Here is a 24,777-nt window from a genome sequence, read left to right as displayed (position 1 = left end):
TACTTGCGGGTGCGATGGGAAACCCCGTGCACACATCATCCACGTGACAGCAAATGGAAGGAGCGCATCTAAGTGGCAGCAGATCTAGGGCCGAGCCTCAAGTCACCGTTTCCCTTCTAGTGTGGAATCTGGCAAGTCTTTTCTCCTCTCTAGGATGTGGGATTCCACCCAAAGTTGCTGGCTCATCGCTTCCCAAAATCCCAGCTAGGGTGTACTTGGAAACATTGGAGAGTGGCTGTCCTGGACCCTGGGTCTGTGAGATGTCCATGGGTCTTGTCTTTTCCCGGGCATCCACAGACAAACGCCATTCTCAGCAAAGCAGGGTGGGCTTTGGAAGCAGAATGGCCCAGGCTGGACACTCCAGCTCTGTCACGAAATGACTGTGAATCCTGTGGATTCTCAGCCACAGTGGTCCCCCTCAATAACCAGGGAGAATACTACATTCCCTGCAGGTTTAGGGAGACTGGATGAGAGTGTGCTTAAAGGACTCTAAGTCATTCCCTGTTCACCCCTATTTTCTTTAGCTGGGGATGCGGCCACATCAAAGAGCAGGCTTGGCAAAGAAGGGGACGAGTGACTGCAACGGGACCTCCAGGACCTCTACTTCAGCAGAAGGTGAGGAGCATAGTGAGGGCCTTGGATGCAAGTGGGGAGAGTTAGACACGGCCTGAAGAAGGGGAGGTAGAGGGGAAAAGGACCTTGGAATGGAAAGGAAGGAATTGGGGGAAGGAGAAAGGAAGTTTATTATTCTTCTTGCGGACCAATCACAGGGCTCCTGGAGTGTCGAATTCTAACTCCTGCAGCCAGATGTGACCTGTTCCTGTTATCATGGAATATTAATCAGAGGGGCCCTTGGGTAATTGGGGAGTTTTGATTAGAGAACTAGCCCTTACAATAATAAGCAGGCAGGAGCCTGGGGATAGGCACCCCACCCCTGGCCGCCCACCTCTTAGGCTCCATGCTTTTGAAGCCCAGGACCCCAGACTGGAGTGTCAGAATGCAGAGAGGGGCATGGCCCCATTGCTGGTGTAGGGACCAGGGTTGGATGGGGGTGATGGAGGCTGCAGGGAGAGTTGGCTACAAGTTGGAGTTCTGAGGGCCTGGGGCTGGCCTGGCTCCACTCACCTCCCCATCACTCATCGCAATAGCTCTGGGCTTCCCCTCTCCAGGCCCCTTCCCAGGCAGCCCTCTGCCAGTACTGCTGCCTCAGGCTCAGGCCCTACTGGGACCCCAGTTCTGTTGCAGGCTGCACATGGCCCCTGGGTTCTGTATATTTAGATGGTTAATGAATCTTCCTGTTTGCCTGGGTCAGGCTCGAGCCCAGGCTAGAGGGGATGAGAGTAAAGAATGGGGGAGGGTGCAGCCTAATTGGCCCAACCTTGGACACCTTCTCATCATAGGGACGGACCCCAGACTAAAGATAAGAAAGAGTCAAGAATATCCGGCTCCAGGAATCTAGTAGCTTGCTCCCCACATGACACCTGCTGCCCCAGGCGATCACAGTGGAAGGACAGAGACCCAAGTTCCAGTCCCAACTCTTGATCCCTCCCAAACTTCGGAGGCCTCTTCTCTACACTGAAGGCATCAGATGGAGTTTATTCTCTGACCAAATTCACTCAGAACTTATCACGTACCAGGCTCAGTACTGGCCAGTGGAGCACCAAACAAGAAAAATAGAGTGTGGTCCGTACACTTGGAGAGAGAGCATGGTTTAATGACAAGAAACAGATACACGGTCATCCATCTCGTGTTGCGATTGTAGCTGCAATAGTAATATTTAACAGTTACGTGCCCAGCACTCTGTAAGGGCTTGCATCTTCTTGCATCTCCACGGCATCTTCTAGCATCTCGACGCCAGAAGCTGAGTTATGTGAGTCACGTGGCATGCAAACTCCAGAGGGGAACCAGGGAAGACTTTTAGAGGTGGAAAGTATTATATGCGCACACCTTTAATCCCAGCACTCGGGAGGCAGAGGTGGATCTCTGTGAGTTCGAGGCCAGCCTGGTCTACAAAGAGAGTTACAGGACAGCCAGAGCTGTTACACAGAGAAACCCTGTCTCAAAAAGCCAAAAAAGTCACTAGAGGTATGTATACACACACACACACACACACACACACACTTTTGTGCATATGCATATGTGTGTACCCTAGCCTGTTTCATATGTATGTGTTTGTGTATATATGTCAATTATGAAAAGCATTTGGAATGACATAGGGGAAGTGTCTTTCAAGGCGTGTGCCAACTTTTTGATATTAGACTACCAGTTTCAAATACATAGTTGTGACTAGCATCCCCATATACATGGTCTTCTCTGGTGCTGGGACTGACTCTCACTATCTAAGTAGCCTTCAGAAGGGCCTTGTCGGCTCAAACTTCATCGGTAAGACAGTATAGAAAAGAGCCAGCTACTATAGTGACATTCCATCAAACAGAACCTGGAACTCCAGTGGGCCTACAGAGGATGGGAAGGAAACTGTCTCCGAGTCCTGCATACAACAGCACATCCTTTTTGTCCTCCGCGAATTCTAGGCCACTCCGGGAGCCAATGTGCCTGCTTCAGGACTGGTCTTGTGGCTGTAAGAGGCTGGCTGAGCAGGAAGTAGATTGTAGATGGAGAACATATTGGCTTACTCACTATCAACCAGCCTTTTCTGAGGCCCAGGCCCACTGCTCCAGAGGTACAGACATTCTAGCAGGAAGCGATGGCTCCTAATATGGATGCGCGCTTGCTGCTTGCTACAAAGGAGCTCTGCTAACCTCATCCTATTGGGGCTCAGTAGATGTTCAAAAGCAGACCCAAGAGAAGAGATGACGCTTGGGTATCTGCTGCAGAGTCACATCTAGAAACAAAGTCTCTGGATCCTGACTCCAAGTTCTGGCAAGGGGCACAGTAACCTGGGAGTCACATCCAATCCTGCTAAGCTGGGGCCTTTAAGAGCTTGCAGCCCAGCACTTCCGCCCTTGTTAAAACTCACGGTAGTCTGTGAGGCGGCAGACTTCTCTCAGTTCTATCTGCTGGATGGAAAAACAAAAGTCATGACTCGATTGAGAATTCCTCACTAGAACATAGCAAAGCTGGTGTGTGAACTATGGCAGCCGAATCCTGACATTGGCCTCTTAACTACCACACCACACTGCTTCTGTAACCATACGGCCACCACTGAGTCTAAGCCCACATCCAGCTGCTAACGGCATTTGGCTTCGCTAGTCTAATATCTGAACTCTGGATTCAGGTCTTGCGGGTTGAAACCCATGCTATAACTTTCTAGCCATGTTCCCGAGAGCAGGGTACTTTCCCTCTCTGACTCTCCATTTCCTCAACCATAAAATGGTCTAATCACAGTCCTGCCTCAGATAGGGACCTCGGTGAGACATCAGTACAGCAGGAGGTGTCAATGAAGAAATACACATGCAGGGTTGAGCAAGGTGCCTGGCCCATCGAAAGTATTCAATGTCAGTGTTTATTGCAGGGTAATATAATGGGACACTGCATCCCTGGATTGGCTGGACAGTAATGTGAGCCGGGGAGGGCAGGAACAGAGCCCGGGGATGACTGTCCCAGCCCAGCCAAGCCCTCTCAATTGAATCAATATTTCAAAGGTTTATTGACATTGCCTTTGTGCTAAGCTGTATGCTGAGTATCCCTCAAGGTGAGAAGAAGTAATAAACAGGTTCCTGCCCTCTAGAAGCTCACCATCTAGTAGAAGTGGATAGAGGTGCTGGTGGCATCAGCCGAAGTGCTGGGAAATCTGGGAAGACCAGCTTGGCTTCCGTGAGGGCCGGACATGTCCCTGAAAGGCCAGTAGGGACTTGTCAGGCCAAGGGCAGGGATTTCTGGCTGATGGGCATGCATGAGGGAAGCATGGGGGAGGCTTAGGAGGACTGTCTCCCCTGGTTAGGTGCCCTGAGTAGCTCAGCAGGGTTGGGAACACAGCTGGAACAGCTGTGTGTGGGGCGGGGGGAGGCGTGGAGGGTGGAGGTGAGATGCTAAAGACATGGAAAGGTCCGGGTCACCCAGGGCCCTGGAAACCATGCTGGGGAGTGGAGGTCACCCAGGACCCTGGAAACCATGCTGGGGAGTGGAGGGGTGACCGACAACTGGAAGGTACGCAGAGATGGACCAGGCAGGACCTTCCTCTCTTCTCCTCCTTTGGTGTTTATTTTAATTCCCTTGTAAAGTTCGTTTCAGAAAATTCCTCCACCTTGTTCAGCTAAACTGAAGGAAAGGGAGGGTTTTTTTTTTCCATACCCCAGCTGGACCCAGAGTTCTCAGGCCCTCCGAGGGCCCAGGCTTGGTTGGGAGAAGCTCACTGGAGTGGTGAGAAAGCACACACCTGGGGAGGCCTCCGAGGCCTTGGACTGGAGCATGCTTGTTGGGGCTCAGCAAGCCTTCCAGGCTAGGGGAGGTGTAGTTTGGCCTGGATGGGGGAATAAGAGGCAAAGAGACCAGCTAGCAAACGCTCCTGTTGCCTGTTTCACAGGAGAATGGTTCCCTTCCCTGGGCAATGCCCTAAGTCACAGACACCTCTGGCCTTTTCTTGCCAGATTTCACACTCCCAGGCCCCACGGGGGAGTGCCTAGGAGAAACCATAGTGCCAGAGAGAGAGATTCCTGCGCCCATAGCAAGCAAGCCAGATGGGAGGGGGACTGGTGGGTGTTGAGGAGGCAATGGACGGGAAGTCGGGAGACCTGGGTGCGGGCCAGTCCGGTGAACTCTCTGCGTGACTAGGGCAGTTCCTGCCCCCCTCTCCAGGCCTCAGTTTTCCCATCCATCTAACAAGGGGGCTAGACTCCAAGGCCTCAAAACGCACTAACAGCTTGAAAGATTCCATTCTCTTCTCTGAATCTGCCCAGGGGGAGGCCTTGGGGGCTGAGGCACCGGCAGGGGCTGAGAATTCCATAGCAATTTGCATGTGAAAGCATGTTACTGCCATGGCTATTAGTGTGTGCAGGGGCACCGAAGACAGGGCAGGGACAGCAAACTGTCAGGCTGGCCAGAAAGGCCCAGGCGGCCTGGTAGGGGGATGGAGGGAGCCTGCCCTGAGGTGTGCCCCAGGAGGTTGGTCAGTAGTGCTGGGCATCCTGGGAAGCGGGAGGCCGCGGGAGCTTTAAGCCTCTGCTTAGCCCGGGATTGCCCAATTCAGAGTCTGCCACAAACCAGTGGGTCGAAGGCTCTTACAGATGTTGTCAAGCTGTTATGCTGATGAATGGCTTCGGAACTGTGTGAGGTGCCCCAGAAGAGCGGCCCCCAGGGAGAAAAGCACGCCATTAGTGCGCTTTTTAAGTCAGCTTTGAACCGGCCTTAAATCTCCCAGGGCCACATTTTCCTCAGCTGTTTTGGTAATCACCTTGAACAAACTTACTCAGTTTGTCAATATAAACATTACACATATGTAGATGTGGTTGGCTCAACCCCCTGCAGCCCCTTGATGCACACACCTGACCCCTCTCTCTGCTTTCCTCCTCCTTCCCCTCCCATCCGCCTCTGTCTCTGCCTATCTCCAACGGAAGAAGGGGGCGCCTGTGTGCCCACAGTCTTCTAGTCTCCGGGCCTCAGTTTCTTCATGAGAGGTTCAGTCTAGAAAGGAGGTGACAGGAAAATGCGAAAATTCAGCCAGTGTGGTCTCCCCTTGTTTCTCCTGGGTCTGGAGCTGTCACACAGACCCTTTCCCTAGGGATCTGGACAAAATATGGGAAAATCCTCAGAAGCCAGCTCGCCTCCATCACCTTCTGCCATGTGGCTGCTGGCAATGGCAGGCTGGGTAGTTCCTTCCTATAGACTACGGAAGCATTGGGGTGGGCAGTACGCTGCTGGACGAAGCAGACTAGGATGAGAGCAGCCGCTGAACATCCTAGGAACCTTGCAAGAGGCCAGCCTTGGTCAGCTATGATGGAAGCCGCAGGTACAGCACCAAGGTAAAGCAAACGCTACACTACACTGCTCTCTGAAGAAGCTGCGGTATGCCATGTATTCAGCATTTGATGGGGAAAATACATGCATAGATGAAAGGCTGACTTTAGAATCCCGGTTTTGAATCTGCCAATGTTCAATCTGCTCTCACATTCCCATCAGGCCAGTCACCAGGTAGGCTGAAATAATTAGCCAAACATTAAAAGACTGTTCTAGAACATGGGGTGCCTAGGATCAGGAATCTCACCTATGTTGTTTATTGCTGTAATTGTTTTAAGAAAATGAACAAATCTAATACTACCTCTACCTTATCAGATAGGGAAATGAATACCCCCCCAAAAGGCAGAGGCCTGGTCAAAAGAGGAGTCATGGCAGAGCAGGAACAGGCCCTCAGATGTCCGGTGGCTCACAAGCCTGGAGTTCTTTCCCCTGGATAGAAGGGCCCCATGGCAAAGTCCTCTCACCTTCCCACAGACCTTCATAAATTCCTTCTTCCCCATAACCTCCAGCATTTCCTCTTCCCCTTTTCAGTGCCAGCTGAATAATCAACCACTGGAAACAGAACCTACAATTATTTTCTCCCCCCTGCCCTTCGATTGCTCTCATTTGGGGCTCTGTGACCCCTATCTCGGGTAGCTGCTGGTTTCCCCCTCAGCTGTTTCCCAAAGCGGGGAGCCAATGTTACAAGTGCCACTGGGGGCCCTGGTCCCCCCGATATGATGGCCAGCTGTACAGAACACCAGCAGCAAATGGGCAAGGGCCGTCCTCAGGCTGACCTAGCTGGGGTGTCACTAGGATTGTGACATGTCCAAGCAGGACAGGAGGCCAGGCAAAGAGGTGGGTGGGCTTGATTTCTGAGAGTGATTGATGCCAGGTGGCCAGGGGGCCACTTGCTTAGCAGGGTCCAACCTAGGACAGCCCCAGGTGAGTCGCAACCCTCCTTTAATTCTTGGATCTACTTTTATGCCCCTGCTTAGGGGGTACCAGGTCATCCCCATCCCACAAACACCGTGAATGCTTAAGCCTAGGACCTTAAGATTGATTGGGGGTCAACAAGATCAAGGGAGCTTTGGCCTTCAAGTTCTACAAAGCCTATCCCTTTGGGGGAGAACCAAAGCCTGGGTAGCACCTGCTCAATTTGGTTTCATAGGTCACTTGGGTTCTGCTTGCGGAGGAAACCAGGCAGCTCCACCTTCACCTGGGAAGCATCCTCTATCCCCAACTCACCTGGGAGCTCGGGCCCAGCTGGGACAGGAAGGAGCGTAGAGGGTGGGGCTGCTTTGGAGCATTCCCACTGGAAGAGGGCCCCTCCTGCTTCCAGGTAGCTAGGCCTGGTGCTTCCCTGACCGCACAAGAGATTGAGGCCCACAAGCAAGACAAGAGGCAAATGGGGGCATGGAGGGTACTGGAGTCACAGGCTGCTTCACTCTCAGGGAGCTTCTACGTGTCCTTATGCCCCTCTTCACCAGGTGGACACCTTTGGGGAAGTTACAAGCACTTTGAAGGCTTTCAGTTCCCTCTGGAAAATACGAGGCAAATCCCCTGCCACCCTCACAGAGCATCTCTGCAGCTCAGAGAGATGGACTATGTGAGATATTTGACAAAAGTGCCAGGTGGGATCCTGGTGGAGCACACTACGCCATATGGTGTACTAAGGCGTAGCAGCTACAGCACACATAGCAGGAAACAAGCTTCCTGGGATTGGGTAGACTGCCCAGACTTCACTTGGTCTTCTACTAAATTTTTCTTTATATCCCCACATCTTACTCCAGGATTGTAGTCTCCACCACCATCACCCCTCCACGCCCCCCACCCCAAATCATGACTGAGACAAAAGCAGATTAGAGGACCACTAAAGGGCACTTTATTGGGGAAGTATAGGTAAGGCTCAACCCGACCTGAGGTCAGTCAGATGCTAATCTGTCCAGAGCTAGCCCTGGACAGAGACCCTCAGCCCAAGCTGGGCCCCACTCTGGGCAAGCAGTCAAATAGCAGAGGCCTGATCTGATCCAAGCACTTCCTTTGGTTAATGAGAAACCAAATAAACAGACTCTGCCCCAGCTGGCTCCAGCAGCACCCCAGGCTGGCCCAGCCCTATTCTAGCCCAGCCTCTTTTCCCTCCTCTCCCTTTTCTGTACGCTCCCCATTTCTCTGTGAGCTGGGCCTGTTCGGTGCCTGCTCCCCTAGGTTTCCTGCTCTCCATCCCTTTCTCACCCTCCAATTTCTTCCTCCTCCTCTTCTCTATCACCTTCTTACCCATTTTTAGCTGGTGGGATCTCACTTGTCCTCCTCCCCTGATAACTGTCTTAGCCACTGCCAGAGGCAATCCCTTGACGGGGCCTGCAGGATGCTCTGGGCCCTGCCAGTCTGCACCTCCTGCCATAGGATGGAGCCAAGCCCTCTTTAGGGCCCTTACCACACTCTGACCTGAACAAGTTGGTTACTCATCGGCCTGTGGAAGGGAGCCCGAGCACTCAGGGCTGCTCTAGCTTCAGGGCCTTCACTTCCAGCCAGAAGCCATCAAGTATACCATGGTGGCGCCTCTGGTGTGGCTCCATTGTGAATACAGGAAAAGTCACCCTGGTGCCCAGTGGGCCATTTTCTGATGCTCTTTCTCTCCAGCTCCAGGCATCTTGGGGCAGGACAGGGCTGGGCCTGCCAGCAGGTTCCACATTTAGTCCCAACCAGCTGGTGGCAGTACCTGCAGACACACCCAGGTTCCCCATGGAAACACCCCCTCCCCATCAACCCTTTCTGGCGGAGCCTGGTGCCAGACTGGGCAGATGTCTGTGGCCTATGCCACAGAGGTGACAGGATAGACAGGGTGGAGGGATGGACTCAGGCACCATGACAGCGGAACAAGGAGACAGAGACAAATCACGAGGTGGAAAGTGGCAGGGAGAGCATGGGAGCTCGAAGCAACTGGCTTCTCAGGACAGCCAGCTGCCCTGCCTGCGGCTCGGCAAAGGCGATCTCTCGCATGCAAGTGCAGGCAAATGTACAGACACACTATCACACCTCATTCCCTGACAGTATGACACTAGTTCACACTCATTTCTCCATGTGGTTAATTTTTTTTAGTTCTCATTTTTTTTTCTAAGAAAAAAGCAACAAGAAAATAATTCAGAGTTTATACAAAACATCTTTACATTATTTCTTCCAAAAAGACTAGTATTTACACAAATGGCAACAGAAACAAAAACAAAAATCCCTTCCGACTGCCACCTGGAAGGGGCTGGCTGTTTTGCTCCCTTTCCCACCTGGCACTGGGGTGGGCAGCTAGCCAGGAGGCAGTGTGGAGGTGGGTGGTGTGAGGCCCAGTTCCTTCCACGGCAGCCCTGGGAGTGCCTGCAAGGTGCGCTTGAGTGGCAGTCTGTTAGCAGCCGGGCTGGCAAGGAGCTGGGGTCAAAGTGCACTGCAGGCTGGCCCAGCCCCAAGCAGCCTCTTCCTCTTTCCAGGCCCCAGCTCAAAACTAGGGGGGTCCGTGGGAGCCAAACTAAGTGAGTGGGGTGTGTGTGTGTGTGTGCTTACTCATACTACAGCCCAGAGAAGGAGCAGGCCACGCGGCCTTACACCCGCTTAGATCTCCTCCACCTTGGACCTCTGTTTCCCCACAGAACCAAAGATGCCAAAGGTGAGGAGAGAAGAGGGTGGTGGGGGGAAACTCCCAGCTCTGCAGGGCAAATAGCCACCTGGGCACCTCACCTCCCTCCACCCCCCATGAGGTCATCTGCCTGCAGCAGCTCTCCTGTTCCCCAGGCAACAGCCAATTAAGACATTAATTACCGTGAGAGTGAAGGAGGCAGGAGATGCCCAAGAATCCCACAAGGAAGGGATTTTTTTTTTTTTGGTAGAAGGGTGGTAGTCACTACCCCACTGCTAGGAACAGCATTGAATTATGAGGGTCAGAAAAGGAGGGTGGGACACCCAGCCCAGCGGCTCTCCTCTCTTCCCTCGCAGGCATGCCCTCCCCCACTCCCCTGAAATACTGAGGAGTCTATAAAAGAACTGCCACCCTATGCCTCCTGGCTGGCCACATCCTGCCCCAGGCCCTCTTCTGCTGGGTCAGGCCAGGCTCAGAGAACCTGGGCAGGGGCTGCCTTGCACATTTTTCCATTTTTTTTTCAAAAAACAGATGAAAATGAGTTGACAGCTAAAAAAATGAACACAAAAGCATTAAAACAGTGGTGATAGTGGACAAGCGGTCCTGGGAATGGGTAAAGGGGATGAGGAGGGGGCAGGGCCAGGGGGCTGCCTCCCTGCCTGCGGTCCATCAGTGTCCAACCCTGCCCTCCAAGAAAGGGCGCCCCCACAGAGCCCAGAGGCCTGGCCAGAGGGGGAAGGCACAAGAGCATGGGGATTGGGGGCACAAGCACCCCCCTCCGAAGCCCAGGGGGCAGGAAAACTGGGGGATTATAAAAGCCAAGAAACTACAAAACTAAATACAAAGGTGGGCACAGCTGGCAAGGGGAGGGGCGTGGGGGAGAAAAGAGAGGCCAGTCCAGGCCATGTGTCCTGTGGAGCCTGAGGCCACGCCGGGCCTTCAGACCTTGTAGTAGATGTTCGCCGGGCTCTGAGGTGGCATCTCCTGGACGATGTAGACAGGATGCCCGTAGTCCCCACTCACCTTCTCATAGTGGGGGCAGTAGTTGTTCTCTGTAGTCCGTAAGGGGATGATGATGTCGCTGGGCTCAGTGCCTGCTGTACCACTACCCCCCTTGGGGCTGGCGAGGGTACTGAGCGAGAGGGCAGCCGCCCGCTGCTGGGTATGCTTGCGATGGCGCTTGCGGAGCTTGAGGAGTAGGACTGTCAGGAAGATGATGATGATCAGGAAGATGACACAGCCAGCGCCCACAGCTGCGAACAGCGCTACCTTGGAGTTAAAGAAGCTGTCGGAGTCTCCACTGCCACCGCCACTTGCACCTGGGCCACTCTTCTCTTCCTGGTTCACAGTCTCTGAGGAAAGGGGAGGGAATAAGCCGTCAGCCAGCAGAAGATGATGCAGTCAACAGAAGGGCCACAAACAATGCTGGAGCTGAAGAAACTCTCTGTGTCCCTGTGCCACCCACATCGACCAGAGATAGACGACAAGTCTCAGGGAGGGGGCGGGCAGCAGGAACTTCTTCACACATGAGACCGAGAGGGTGTGCGAGCAATGCCCTCTGCAGAGTATCTGTATATGCTTACCATGCTTGCCGTCAGAATCACCCTGGGATCCCCGACCAGGGGCCTGTGTGGCTGTCTTGACAGTGTTGTCTGACTCCTTGCTTGGCCGACTGGTAGTCAGCTGCTCCGGTGTCACAGCATTTGGATCTGTGGGTGGAGAAGGTATATGAGGAAGACTGCTGGCATGGATGCCCTCAGGTACCTCGGGGGGTTAAGACCCATCTGAATATTAGACCTCTGCTCCTCTAGCCTGACCACTTCCCCACTACCCAACATGCCCCAACCAGCTGCCAATACCAAAGGCCTAACTGGGCACTCACCTTGCCCAACCTTCATAACGATCTTCATGGTACGTGTACGGCACACACCTCCCTCCCGATTCTCCAGCCCTTCCAGGCTCCCATTGGATGTTGCTGCAGGAAAAGGCCAGAGAAATCAGAAACTGGAGGTTTCAGTATATCTTTTTTCCCCCTTTTTTGACAGGATCATCAAGAGAGAGCCAGAGAGCCAAAAACAGCCACTGGGAGTGGATCATGGCAAGTAGCTCTTACCTACTTACCCAAACCCTTCTACTTCCTTCCCAATAGGAAGTAACTCAGTCTTGCTAAGCCCAAGAGCCCCTCTGTTAAGGGCATCACTCCTTGTGGGCAGGCCTAGATTCTGCGGGCAATACTAAGATGTGCCTTCTCATTGAGAGATGATGCCCAGATCAAAATAAATGGAATTGGTACCGCTAGTGGGATTTTTTCCTAGCTAGGAAGGAATCCTAGGTAAGTGTGAGGAGAGCAGGCTAGAGTCTCTATCTTATCCCATCAATTCCTTGTATGATATAAGGCAAGGTGTCAATGCACCTCTTTGTGGGGTCAGAGGAGGAGGGCACTGGCTAAAGACTGAGTCACATGCTAGTCATGTGACATGCTTGTCATGTATTACCATTGAGCTACATCCTCAACCCTATTCACCTCTTGGGGCCCTAGCGCCACCCCACAAAGGCAGAACAGCTGGCTGATCTCAAAGGATTCTGCCAAACCTGCCATTCCCAAGAAAGAAAGAGAGAGCAACACAGAGAGAAGTCTTTCCCATCCTTGCCCTGGAGCTGAGGCAAGCGGCCGTGTGCTGAATGTTGGGGCTAAAATTCCAAGGCCAGGCTTCCAGGAGGGCATGCTGGTGTCTTCAAAAGGGATCAGATCAGGCAACACTGTAAATGTATGCATGTGGCATATCCCCGTCCCACTCAGAAGCTGCCACTGCTACCCCATAGGCAAGAAGGCTGCAGGAAGGCAGAGCAAAGCCTAGTGAGAGACAGAGTGACAGGTGGGTAGGGACTCACACGTAATGTAGTAATCGTGAAACTTTTTGAACTCCAGGCCCATGTAGTTGGGGCTGAACTCCTGGAACTTAATGGTAAAGCGAATTTCCTGCTGTGGCTTGTTGCAAGTGACCAGTACATTGGGATCAAGCACAGTGCTGCAAGCAGCTGCCTGCTCTGGCCGCACCAGGTACAGCTTGTAGTACTCGTAGGGCCGCCCTGCTTCTGCTCGGGGGCAGATGATGTCCAGCTTGTCTCCAATCTTCGGGTAGATCACCAAGCCCTTCCCACTTAGGAACCTGCCCAGAAGAAAGAAAATGGTCAACCTCAAGGTTGGAATCTCTGGCTACCCCAAAACCAGGGGTTATGACAATGAAGGCCAGACCAGTACTACTGGGTGGAGATATCAAATCAGCCTTCTGCCCTTCCTCTATCCTTAGGCTGGGGGGGTGGGGAGAGAGAACCACACTGCCAGCAGGGTGTGGAAGGGGTGGCCCATAGGCAAGGCTGCCAGGCTTTCAGTGCTTTGCAGGGTGGGGCAATGCCTGGCTAGGGGAGCCCTTTGTCCTAATGGGGCATTTCCGCAGGGGGGGCTGACGTGGCCAAATGGGACAGGTACCAATGTGTCAGGCCCAGGCTCCCTGGAGGTGGTGCCCTGTTCCCCATACTTCCCAACACACTCACATTCCTTCAAAGGCCACTACTATTTACACACGCATACACACACACACACACACACACACACACACACACGGCAGGGGGGAGATGGGAGAGAGAGAGAGAGAGAGAGAGAGAGAGAGAGAGAGAGAGAGAGAGAGAGCAAGCCCACACATGTCTTAGCCACCACCCCCGCAGCTCCCAGCCAAAGGCTAGAGGAGCTCAACCTGCCTGGAACCCCCCCCCCCCCCACACACACACATCTTACTAATCTTGGGCATGATGGGGAGATAGAAATAAGCAATGAAGCCAGGATCTGATGGCCACCATCTCTGGTGATATTATAGAAGCAGCTCTATAATATCATTCTGATGATGCACCCCCATCCCAAGAGCCTAAATCCCCAAACTTGACCAGTCTCTCACTCTTAAGATGACTAAGGGAAGTAAAAAAAAAGAAGGGTACTTGTACCAAGGACAGCAGGTATAAGACAGGATCTTAGGAAGCCTACATGCCTCTTCCTTCCACACTGCAGCTACTACAGATCCCAAGAGGAGGTGACTAAATGCCTTGGACCAGGCTTCACTGTCTATCTGGAAAGCACAGTAAAGAAATGAAGCTCTGTTGGCCATTTCTCAGCTTGTTCAGGCAGAAGCCGGGAACAAAGAGAAAGAACACATGTTGGAACCAAATTCCAAAGCTAGGCTGTTAGTAGCTCCATAGTCTTGGGCGAGCTGCACAATCTCTTTGAACTTGCTTCACTTATAAACTATGGCCCCTCACTCCTAGGATTGGGGGTGGCTGAGAACCTAGAATGCAGTAGATACTCAATAACATTGAATCCATCTTTGAAATAGTCCGACAAGAAGCAGGAGATCAGATACCAACATTAAGTCCTGTGGTTTCTCAGGCAAGATCTAGGAAGAGAAGATACACCTTGACTCTCATGGACTTGATTATCTGGTTTGGTTCCAAAAAGTAAACAGCCCACACTCTAGCCATAGACAGCTCTAGGCTATCTGCAGGTCACATGTGAAGATGGTGCTTCACATACCCAGGGTGGGAGGCATCAAAAGGAAGAAGACATCCCATCTGACCACAGCACTGCAATGCTCTGAGATGGTTTCATACAAAGATCAGGAGGAAGGTGGGCACTAGGTAAATGATAAGACGTCAGTGCATAGCAACAGTGGATAGCAATGGCTGAGACAAAACCCAGGCCTGCTGATGACTCACACAGCCTGCACAGGAAAGAGTGGAGAGCATCAAAAGAGGTGGAAAAGTTATCTAGGGCTAGAAGAAATTCCTCAAGGGCCATGGAAAGCAGTGTGGGTTTCATCCCCTCGGTGATAGACACTCTAGCAGAAAGGACAATGGAGGCCAAAAGGTAATGCATACAAAGAAGAGTATCATTGGGGTGTTGGTGCAGAACCTCAGCTCACAGGTTACTACAATGTGCTTCCGATTGCTGAGAGCCACGACACAGCAGAGACAAGTGTACTGAGCTCTGGGCAGATGTCTTCACATTGTCACACATGTGCCCTTGTCCTGACACCTCACTAGGCAGAGAAGGGGTTTGACTAAGTGGCTGAAGTAGATGGAAAAAATAAACCAAACCCAGCCCTCCATGTCCTGTGATGTTCTACAAAGCTAAGCGGTGCCATCTTGATGTACAGGAGGGTCAGAGCCAGAATGGGACACTTCATCCTTTGGTCTCTATGTCTCCAGTTCTTTGGCGGACAGAGAGTAAGCAAACAGGACACGGAGGCCCAAGGAAACATTTGAGATGGAACACCCATCCATGTGCCGTACAAAGCCCACAAGTTTCACCAAAGCCTCTACTTCTCAAGGTATTCCTTGCTTTCCTCTGGTTCTCCCCGGGTGGCAAGGACAGACCATTTTTTAACATTTCAGAGCTCAAAGGAACCCTAGAGACCCAGCCTAGACTCTTAATATGAAGAAATAAATGACCAGAGAGATGTTCCCATTCAGGACAGTTGCTGAAATCCCTAGGGCTCTAACAGGACTCTGCAGTGTCTGATCCTTACACAGCTGCACCGCAGCACGACATATATGTGTAGCTACGCAGATGACACGGAGGCCAGCTCACTTCCTAAGCACTGGGCCCCAGCTTTCTCGCCAGAGAAATGTGTCTTCTCTGGTACACTCTTTCAGGGCTACCCACCCAGACTGCAGAGCCCCAGGACTCGGCAGGGCTTTTTAGCTACTTGGGGTTCTACTTTGAACCCAGACACATTGAGGAAACAGATGTCTGGCTGGTGGGGGGAGGGGGAGAAGAAAGGACTATTGCCCCCAACACCCCTCAGAGTGTCTCCAACCTCGGTGAACAGACTTCATAAATATTCATCAGCTCATTTACATAGCAGCCGGCAGAAGAAAACTCACCTTCTCCCAAAGTGTGGAAGGGAGAGGAATCTAATGAGGCCTGCACCCCTGACCCCATCCCACACTTTCTTAGCAACTTCCTCTAACTGGACAAATTTCACTTAGGCCCATGAGAAGTCCAAGACAGTACGTGGGATCACAACGAGGGTCGGGTGAATAGCCAATGAAAGTGAAGCCCAGAGCCAGGCAGTCTTTGTGATACTTTATAGGGACACCCTACCTATCTTCCCCCTTTCTCACCAAGTTAGGAGTGGGAAAAGAGGAAAAGGAAAAGGCCCCTAATGTAAACTCTTTAGGTACCACCTTTCAGAAGGGACTGTCCCCCCATCATCAAGCCAAGCTTTCCTGCCTGGGGCCACCCCCAGACAAAGCCCTTTTCCAGAAAATAAGGGGATTGACATGGCACTGCAGGAAACCTAAAGCAGGTCGCCATGGTAACCCGAGGCCTTCCCTGCCTAGCCTCTGATAGCCCTGGGACCCCAGGGAGCCACCCCAGGGAGTAAAAGGACTTTAGGAAGGCAGTTGGAACTATTTCAGCTCCAGTCCTGCGGCTGCCTCTCCCTAGCCCAAGTCTCTCCCTCATCCGTTCTGATTGGAAATGCCGCTGAAAACTACGCAAATCCCGAGCTATGAAAATCCTATGGGCTCTGGGGACAGTAGCATCCCAGGCCCTGAAATGATGAGAGACACTAATAGCCCTCACTAATAGCCTTCAGCTCAGATGCACTCCTCTCTACCTTTCTGTATGTCACCTATACTACAGGGGACGAGCTCGCAGCTGGGACCCTTCTGCCTAGAAAGCTATTCTTGCCCCACAAGGCCTGTCTTTCTTCCCTCAACCTCTTGCTCAGGCTCTCCCAGAGAGGTTTCAGCGGGAGCCCAGTTCTCAGTCCTGCAAGTCTAAATGTGGTAGAAGACTCCCGCCACAATTTTAGTTTGGTGACCCCACCACTACTAGGCCCGCTCTCACCCCAGGATAGTAATACTGATGAGGGACAGACCCCAAGCCAGAACTCAAGTCTGCTCTCATCCCAGCTAGGGTGGGGAGCCCCCAAATTAAAGGCTCCTCTTTCACTCCCCCTGCTCCACCCAGCCCCCGAGGCAGCAGGAGCAGGCCTGGCGTGTCCCAGCAGTGCCCGCCCAGGCGTGGGTGGGCAGGAACAGCAGCTGGGCCCTGGCACACACACAACTCTGTCGGAGGCAGGCAAGCCAGAGAGTCCTGGAGGAAGTCACTCTCCCCACCTACATGAACTATGCCCGCCTCTTTGTCCCACCTGATCAAAGCTGATCCACTGGGGTTTAGTCCACCCCCTGCCATGTTTTCTGCTCCCCCTCACCTCCCAGAGTTCCTAAGAGAAAGACATTCCTGGCCCAGAGAGAAACCAAAGGAACTACTCAGAGCTGGGAGGGGCAGCGTGCTGGTTGGTGAGTTGGGCTAGGTCACCTGTGCAGGGTGCCCTCAGAGCTAAGCCTAGGGAAGGTAAATGAAGAGGCTAGAACACTACTTACCCTACAGAGGCAGGGCCTGAGTCATACACAGAGCAGATGCAGGCCCGCCTGGGAGGTGAGAGGCGAGAGCCCAGGGGCAGCAGAGGTCTCTTTCCAACCCTGCTTTGAATTCCTATTCCCTGCAGCAGGCCAGCCTGGAAAGAATGGCACACGGCACAGCTCTCCCCAATTCAACAAGTCAGTTCCCCTTTCTGGGCATATGCCTCCTTCTCTGGAAAATGGGGCCAAGGCCGACTTCCCAGGGCTGTTAGGAGCACCCGATGAGATCATATGTGAGAGTACACTGTAAGAAGCAAGGTACTACCTGCCTATTACTTAGCATGCCAACCACAGTAGCGTTCAGAAGAAGCAAGATGAAAACGCTCCTACCTCTGGCTTGCTGGCACCCTGACCCCAAACCACCACCACAGAAACATCCTAGGGAGAAGGGTCTTTCACAGTCTCGAAATGCTGCTGGCAAGCAGCCTCCACTTCAGATCCCCTTTTAACCACAGAGTGAGCTAGCCCTCAAACCTGGTATTCCCATGGCAACCAGCAGCCTTCTGGTTGGCCCACTGACCCCATACATAATCCTAACCCCAGAAAAGTGCTGCACTGAGCCAGCAGTGCCCAGGGCCCAGCCATCCCCATGCACCCGAGTTGGTAAGGCAACGGAGAGCCCCAAGAGCCCAAGAGAAGAAAGGGAACCCCCAACTCAGGCCTCACTCCAGCTTCCTCATAGGCCCTTGCCTAGCTTCCCTGGGTGGGGTCAGGGGACAGGAAGCCTTAGGAACTGCTGGGTTCCCAGGACTCTCACCTGTGGCCAATCAGACATAAAATAGAATACCTGACTATTCCGAGCCACTCTGGAAAGGAGTCCCTTGGGCTGGTCTCCCCAGGACTATGAGCTGGAACAGCTGTGTGGGGGCTGGGGCCACCACTTTAGCTTGGAGAAAGCAAGCAGGAGTTGGGGTCTGCAGCTGCCCCACCCATGCTGGATGGAGCCAAGGGTCCTGGATGCCAAACTGAGCCCCCTACCCCACCCCCATTGTGGGAAGGTTTGTAATGTGATCTCAAACACATTCCCCGTCCTTGGATGTGGGGGGACCTGAGTGGGGGGGCAGTACAGGGTCAGAATGGGACCAAAAGACTGAACTGCAGCAGCTGGACTTGGCAGAGGACTCAAGAGTGAGGCTTACCGGCTGCCCCAAGTTCCCGAGGGGAAGCAGCTGGGGGAGGTGGCTTCCCTGAGACCTTTAGGCCATGCCCCCATGCCGCGAACATACTTGCTCCGGTTTCCACCAGTGGAATCAAACCCATCTTCTCACCCTGTACTCTTGGGGCACATCTGCCAGAAGGGACCCAGGTGGCAGAAGCTCCCATCACCTAGGAAGCACCATGCTGACCGTCCCTAGCAGCAGTTCAAGAGACAGATAGGCTGCGAGCCTTCAACGGGCTCTTGCAGCTCCCCGGGGCCGGGGCTGCATGTGCCTTGCAACCTAGAAGCAGACCCCATCACTTCTTTATTTTGATTTTTTTTCTCAAGGAGGAAGCAATTAAGCAGGGTTTATAGGCACTGCGAGATATTTAGAGGGAGGGGTGCCAGCTCCTGACAGGGCTGAGGAGAGGGACCAAAAAGCTAGGAGAGGAAGAGGGGAGGGATAAGAGAAAATGAGCCTGCAAAGCACGGGCATGTGCGAGAAACAAAAGGACTTGAGAAAAAGAGGCAGAGAGTGACTAAGAGTGAGAGGAGTGTGAGAAAGAGGGAGAGCAGGCAAGCCTAGCTGGAGAGGGAGGTGAGCTCCACTCTCACGGGGTGGAGAGGGCAACAATGCCGGCCTGAGAGGGAGAACTCAGGCAGGACCCAAGAAAGCAGAACGACAGACAGCGACAGACAGCGTTTATTAGAAAAGCTGCGGCAGCCCAGGGGTTGGGTGCGGTGGCACAGGCAGGCCCCGGGGCTGAGGGCAGTGCCTGGGTCCTGTCCTCCTGCCCTGCACCTGGTGCCAACAAACGCGGATACAGACTGCATTCCAGACCCCTGAGCATAGATGAAACGGGGGTGGGGGACCACCAGGATCAGTCCAAAACTGTTCCCAGAAACTGTTCACTACAGGACACAATTCAGGCAGGTTCTACTGAGTCCAAAGTCAGTCCCATCCCCACCCCAGGAAGCCTGGCCTCAGCTTGAGCTGGACAGGATGAGAGCAGAGGGGACACAACCTTCTCTAGCTGGTTAACTGCTCTGGAGCTCTAAAGGCAGAGAACACATAAAGAGGGATGCTCCGTAGATCTTGTTTCTCCCAGCAGCCCCAACTCTGCAGGAGGGCTCCTCTCCAGCTGTGGAGTTGCACAGTATCTCAACCCAAGAGAGCAATTAGGTCACTCCCATGAGCCCCTAGGATGGGCTACCCTAGGGGGATTGCAATTCTCCTCGCTAAGGAGCATTTCCAGCCTCCACCCTTACAGAGACGAACTGGGCACTTCACAAGCTCTCCCTATGGGCTTAATAGCCTAGAGGGGTCCCCAAAACCATTTGAGTCCCAGCAGTTAGGGCACAGTAACCAAACTGGCTTCTAAGTAAGGTAGAAATCCTTGCCAGTCCCTTTCCTTGTAAGGAGGAAGAATCCTTCACCCTGACCCCCCTTTAGCCACCAACGGGTAATGGGACCTTATCTTAACCCAAGGAGAAAACAAGAAGCCCTCTTCTCTCACTTCTGGGGTGAGAGATACGCCATCCCTGGGACTCAAGAGGCCAAGGCAGGCGAGAACCTAGGAAGTTAGCAGGGAGCCCATAAGAGTGGACAGGAGGAAAATCCAGAAACAAAAATATGGGAACATGGAAGGAACAGGCACCCCCCCCCCAGTTTTCCACTAACTGTGTCGTCCACACACTCCCTGGACTTCCAGAAAACGGGCAGAGCAATTATGACCCTGAGTTCCAATCTGAGTCCTAGATGCCAAAAGAGAAAAGGGTCCAGAGGTCACAACAGCCCAGAAACCACTGAGCCACCGCCCTGAAAGGTGTGTGTTGTTTAGAGATGGGGGGGCAGAGTTAGGAAGGGAAGGAGAAGAAAGAAAAGGCCCTTCTTTATATCACTGCCCCCCAACACTGGAGAAATCTAAGCAAGGCTCTCCAATCTGGGGGGGGGGGGGGACTAAGACCTGCCTGGACAGGAATCACACGTTCCCCACCCACCTCCCTCGCTGGCTCCACTGCCATTCTCAGCCCTGGCTGGCTCTTGAAGAAGCTCTGCTGCCTGGTTCAATTGGACCCCCGACGGGCGCTGGATGGAGCCCCCTCCTCAAACAAACCCTCTTCCACTCCGCCCTTCTCCACCCGCCGCCTTTGTGAGCCGAGAAGCAGCGCCCGCCTTTCTACCTCCCCGGCAGAGAGAAATGGGGGGGGGGGCTGCAAGAAGAGACGGCAAAGAGAAAGACAGGGAGGCAAACAGACAGGGAAGAAAGACAAATGAAAACGGGAGAAGCCGGAGAAGAGATACAGATGCTACCACTCGCTCTGGGCGCTAGGTCCCAAGCCGCCCTGACACCTAAGCAAAAGAGGAACCTGTGTTCTAGCCTAATCCCTCGTTCAGGTCGATCTCACCCCTGGAGTGGCTGTGAGTGAAAACCACCACGTTCCCAGGGGCCCCAGAGTGGGCTGCTTACTCGCCCCCACCCAGCTCGCTGGTGCGCTCTCGAGCGCCCAGACATCCTAATCTGCCTGGTGTGACCATCGCGACTCGATCTGGGACTTGAGGAAGCTAGGGCGAAACCGAAGGGTCACAACACAGTCAAGTGCCCCCACCCCACCCTTCTGCACCCTGCCCCGACTGCCCGCAAGAAAACATTAGGAAAGGCCAGACATAAAACAGGGCGCCGGACCGCCTATGGATACCCCCACGCACTTGGGGGTGCACGACCTCACCCCGAAGGAGTGCCTCCCACCCTCAGGGACCAGAGCCGATAAGTTACTCACTTAGGGTTAAGAGAGCTCCAGGACACGGGCTCCAGGTTCTTGGCCAGCGGCGTGGCCAGCCGGCACAGCGTTAGCACGACCATCGCCACAAGCCACTTGCTGAGCCAACGCTGCCCAGGCCGGGCCATTTTCCCGGGGGGGCAGGATGCACTTCAGGATCCCCTGGCGCCTCCTCAGTAAAGCTCGCCTCGCCTGCCCGTGCCGCGCAGCGCTCGGAGCCACTCAGGCGCCCATCCTCCGCAGCCGCCGGCCTTGAAGTACTCCCCTCCCGCCGGCCTCGGGGTCGCTCTCCTGCGCCCGGCTGGCCAGGAGGACTCACTGGGCAGGCGTCCCCAACACGGGCATGGGCTGCGGCCTCCGAGGACGCTCTCCCCTGGCCTCTCCGCCGCACGAGGCGCGACGGGGGCTCGCCGCCCCCGAGTGATCCCGCCGGATTCCGCTCGGCTCCCCCAGACTGTTTGAGACCGCAAGTCCTTTCCCCGACGGGGTCTCCCCGCAGAGCGCTCAGTGGTTGCCCCGATGCCTCGACGGTCCTGGGATTGTCGCCTCTGGGAAGAAGAGGGGGGTATCTCCCAACAACGCAAGCTCGGTCCCCAGGCTCCCGACGGAGTGAGTCCCCCTAGCACAGACTCCGTTCCTCCGGGCTACAGTGGGACTCCGCGCCGCGCGTCCCAAGACAGCTTCTACTTTAGCACCGGCCCCTCTCAGTGTACTTAAAAGACTAGCACGACCCTGCTGAGCAAACCAGTCCCACCAATTTGCACCTCTGAAGCCTCGGCCGGGTAGCCCGGCAGCCCGGTCGCCAAGTCCTTAATCCCCGGCGATTGAGCCCGAGTGTCTGCAGTCAGTGCGAATCTCACACACCCCCCACTGCTGTCCAGCGCGCATAGACTCCCTCCGCTGCCGCTGAGCTTTCTACTCCCCTGCTCAGGCGAGCACAAGGCCAACCCTGCTCCTTCGAACCAATAGAAAGCTCCGTGACGGGGTCCTTGCCCCATACCACGCCCACCGAGCAGGAAGGGGCGGGGTTTCGGGGAGCTCTTAAGGACGCTGCGCTCTCGAAGGCATTAATCTCAATGTGCGGCTCTTGCGGTTATGCTAGTGCCCCGCTTAGTCTGGTTCCCAGGGCGTTCTTGGGAAGCTGGCGCTTTTCAAAAGCTGCTGGCCTGCTCTCTTTTACGCACACCTGGTCACCATCCGGCCCACTGACCTAGACCAGACTAGCCTTGTCCCAAGTATCTCCAGAAAACATAGTTCTTGCATTCTTTTCACACGCGCTCGCCCACGCACACACCCCCCACACGCATATGCATACACATACTCTCGTACCAGCCGCAGAATCCCACTCTGTGTCCACTTCTGTGGCCAAATCAGTCTGCCTGTTCCTAGTCTGGTACCCACACTCTGCTGAGAGCTCTTTCCGCCATCGAAAGGCACTCCTTCCTTTCACTGACCACAACAAAAGTGTCGGCTCTGGGTGCCGGAGACTCGGAAAAAGTACTGTGTCCAAAGGGCAACGGGAGTTTATTTGCATCTAGAGACCAAGCCTTTAAGAATCTCATCTTTGACAGTGAGCCTGTGAGACCATCCCCTATCCCCCTCCCCGGGTACACAGATTTCGTTAGTCTTGTCTGAAGGCACACGAAAAGGCCTGGGGTAGGCGAATAGGGACAAAAGGTAAGGGCTATACAGAAAGCTGGAGGGTAGAGAGGATAAGGAGCAGAGCAGAAGCTCTTTGAAAGAGCGTAAGTGGGCATCTGGGCCCTGAGATTCCGGACTCCAGCCTTTCCCGGCCTCGGCCTCACCATCTGGGGCTTTGTCTCCCAGCCCTGGCCCATTCTCTCCGCCCCTCCTTGTCTCTTTGCTTATAATTTGGCTCAATCCCATAGCTCAGACCCTCCCGGTCTGACCTACTCGCCTTCCTCAGGTCCCAGCGGACGTACCCACGTGCCAATGTCTCCTCCTGCTGGCCTTCTGTAGACTTGCAAGCTCCCGGGACAAGCCGAGGCCTCCTACTCAGAGCTTGCCATGCAAGCCTGGCACTTGAATTTGAGCAAACCGGGACAGGCGTGGCTTTAGCAAGAGGCACCACTAGGTGTAAGAAAGATTGGAAAGATCTAGGGGAAAGATCTGGATTTGGGACTTGGTTTGGGGGTTGCCAAGGATAGAACGACTTCCTATTCGTGCTCCTCTATCCCCTCCTTACCTGCCTCTTCCTCTCCACTTTTCTTCCTCTTTTTAATGAATCCTGGCTCTAACTTAGGGCCTCGGACTTACTAGGCAAGGGCTCTATCAGGAATTGAATTCTTCTTCCTTCTTTCCGCTTTTCTATGGGTATAATTGATTGAGCGTTTTTCTTTAAAAGTGCTCTGCCATTTATATAAGTTCCATGCCTACCATTTCCCTTGGTGGGAGCTGGAGCTATGGAGTCTCCCTGCACCACCTCTGTAGTTGCAGTGGGGTCATCTATGTTGGGCAGGGTAGAAGGGAAGAGGCTGAGTCCCTCCTACCTTTGGAGATGGAGACCTTGCCCCAGCCGGTGGCTCTGGGTCCGTAGTCTAGGGTCTCTGTGTTCCCAACTGGATCCTGCACTGGGATGTAAGCGGAGCAAAGAGAAATGAGAAAGGTGGAAAGACACACCAGCGGTCCGCCTGAGACACGCCAGCGGTCCACCCGAAACACACCAGCGGTCCACCCGAGACACGCCAGCGGTCCACCCGAGACACGCCAGCGGTCCACCCGAGACACGCCAGCGGTCCACCCGAGACATGCCAGCAGTCCACCTGAGACATGCCTGCAGTCCAACCGAGAGCCACGCCATCAAGAGGAACCAAGCTGAGTCTAAAAGGCAGCCAGCGGCTTGCTGCAGGAACCACCGACATCAGGCCAGTTTGCTTTCCCCACCCTTTGAGATCAGTTCTGCTGTCCCTGCTTTTACTTTGGAGGGAAACTAAGGCTCAGGGTTGAAGAAGCGACTCTTCCCTGAGGGAAGAGGCTTTGGTTTCTGGTGTCTCTATCCCCAGTCTCGTGGACTTTGGCACTCTCGTGGACAAGGACATCTCCTGGCCAGTCTCTGCACAGCCCAGATGGACACACTGTGGCCTTCTGCGCTTGCTTGCTCTCTCGGTTCATTCACAGTCACAGGCTGGACGGGGGCCTGGACAGCAGCTGCCTTCAGACCGCGGCTCCTCACTCACAGGTCTCAGAAGGTCACCAGGACTGGGGAAGGCCATTGATTTTGTCCCCAGGCTGAAGTTCTTCTCAGACAGGATCATTAGTGCTAAGCCCAGGTTGGCCCCAGAGTCTTCCTCTCCATGGCCGCCATGTCCTGTGCCCCTCCAGACAACAACCCCAAATTAAGTGGGAGCTGCAGGGATGTGATTTTGCTCCCGGACTAGGGAAACCTGGGAAGACAGTAGCTTTTGAGTGTGCCAACCTCTAATTCGGGAGGAAGGGACAGTGGAGGAAACGAGGAGAGGACTCTTAGGTCCCAACCTGCTCCACACACTGCCCACCTCTGGTCATAGCATGGCCTTTCTGCCTCAGCCTGCCCATGCTAGCTAGTTACAGGGACTTCAGGGACATGGCCAAACCCACTCTCTGCCTCGGCCAGAGCTGGCCGCTGAAAGTTTCCACCTCTGCCAGACCCTGGCAGGTCCTCAGTTTGTAGTGATCCAGGTCCCTGACTGAGGGAAACAATTATTCCCTCTGAGAGCCCGAGAGGATCCATGGGGAATGCTATTCTCTTATCCAAGCCCTTCCAGTCACCAGACTGCCAGAGCCCACAGCTCCCGGGTCACTGTGTCAGCATACACACGTGCACGCCAGGATTCAAGACCGCTTGTGTTTCCTAAGTGCG

The 24,777-nt window shown here is 54.0% G+C and overlaps 1 protein-coding gene across 1 annotated transcript; it reads right to left on the bottom strand.

The window, feature by feature from the left end:
• Positions 1–7,754: 7,754 nt before the first annotated feature.
• On the bottom strand, positions 7,755–21,841 carry Efnb1 (ephrin B1). Its single transcript, XM_038316227.1, has 5 exons — positions 20,919–21,841; positions 12,410–12,687; positions 11,400–11,492; positions 11,101–11,226; positions 7,755–10,869 (listed from the first exon to the last, which is right to left on the bottom strand). Exons 1-5 carry the CDS (start codon positions 21,044–21,046, stop codon positions 10,457–10,459), a joined length of 1,038 nt encoding a protein of 345 aa, XP_038172155.1. The 5' UTR covers positions 21,047–21,841; the 3' UTR covers positions 7,755–10,456.
• Between the last annotated feature and the right edge of the window lie 2,936 nt (positions 21,842–24,777).

This window comes from Arvicola amphibius, chromosome X, assembly GCF_903992535.2.
Source record: "Arvicola amphibius chromosome X, mArvAmp1.2, whole genome shotgun sequence".
Lineage (NCBI taxonomy): Eukaryota > Metazoa > Chordata > Mammalia > Rodentia > Cricetidae > Arvicola > Arvicola amphibius.
This window is presented reverse-complemented; position numbering and strand designations above follow the sequence as displayed.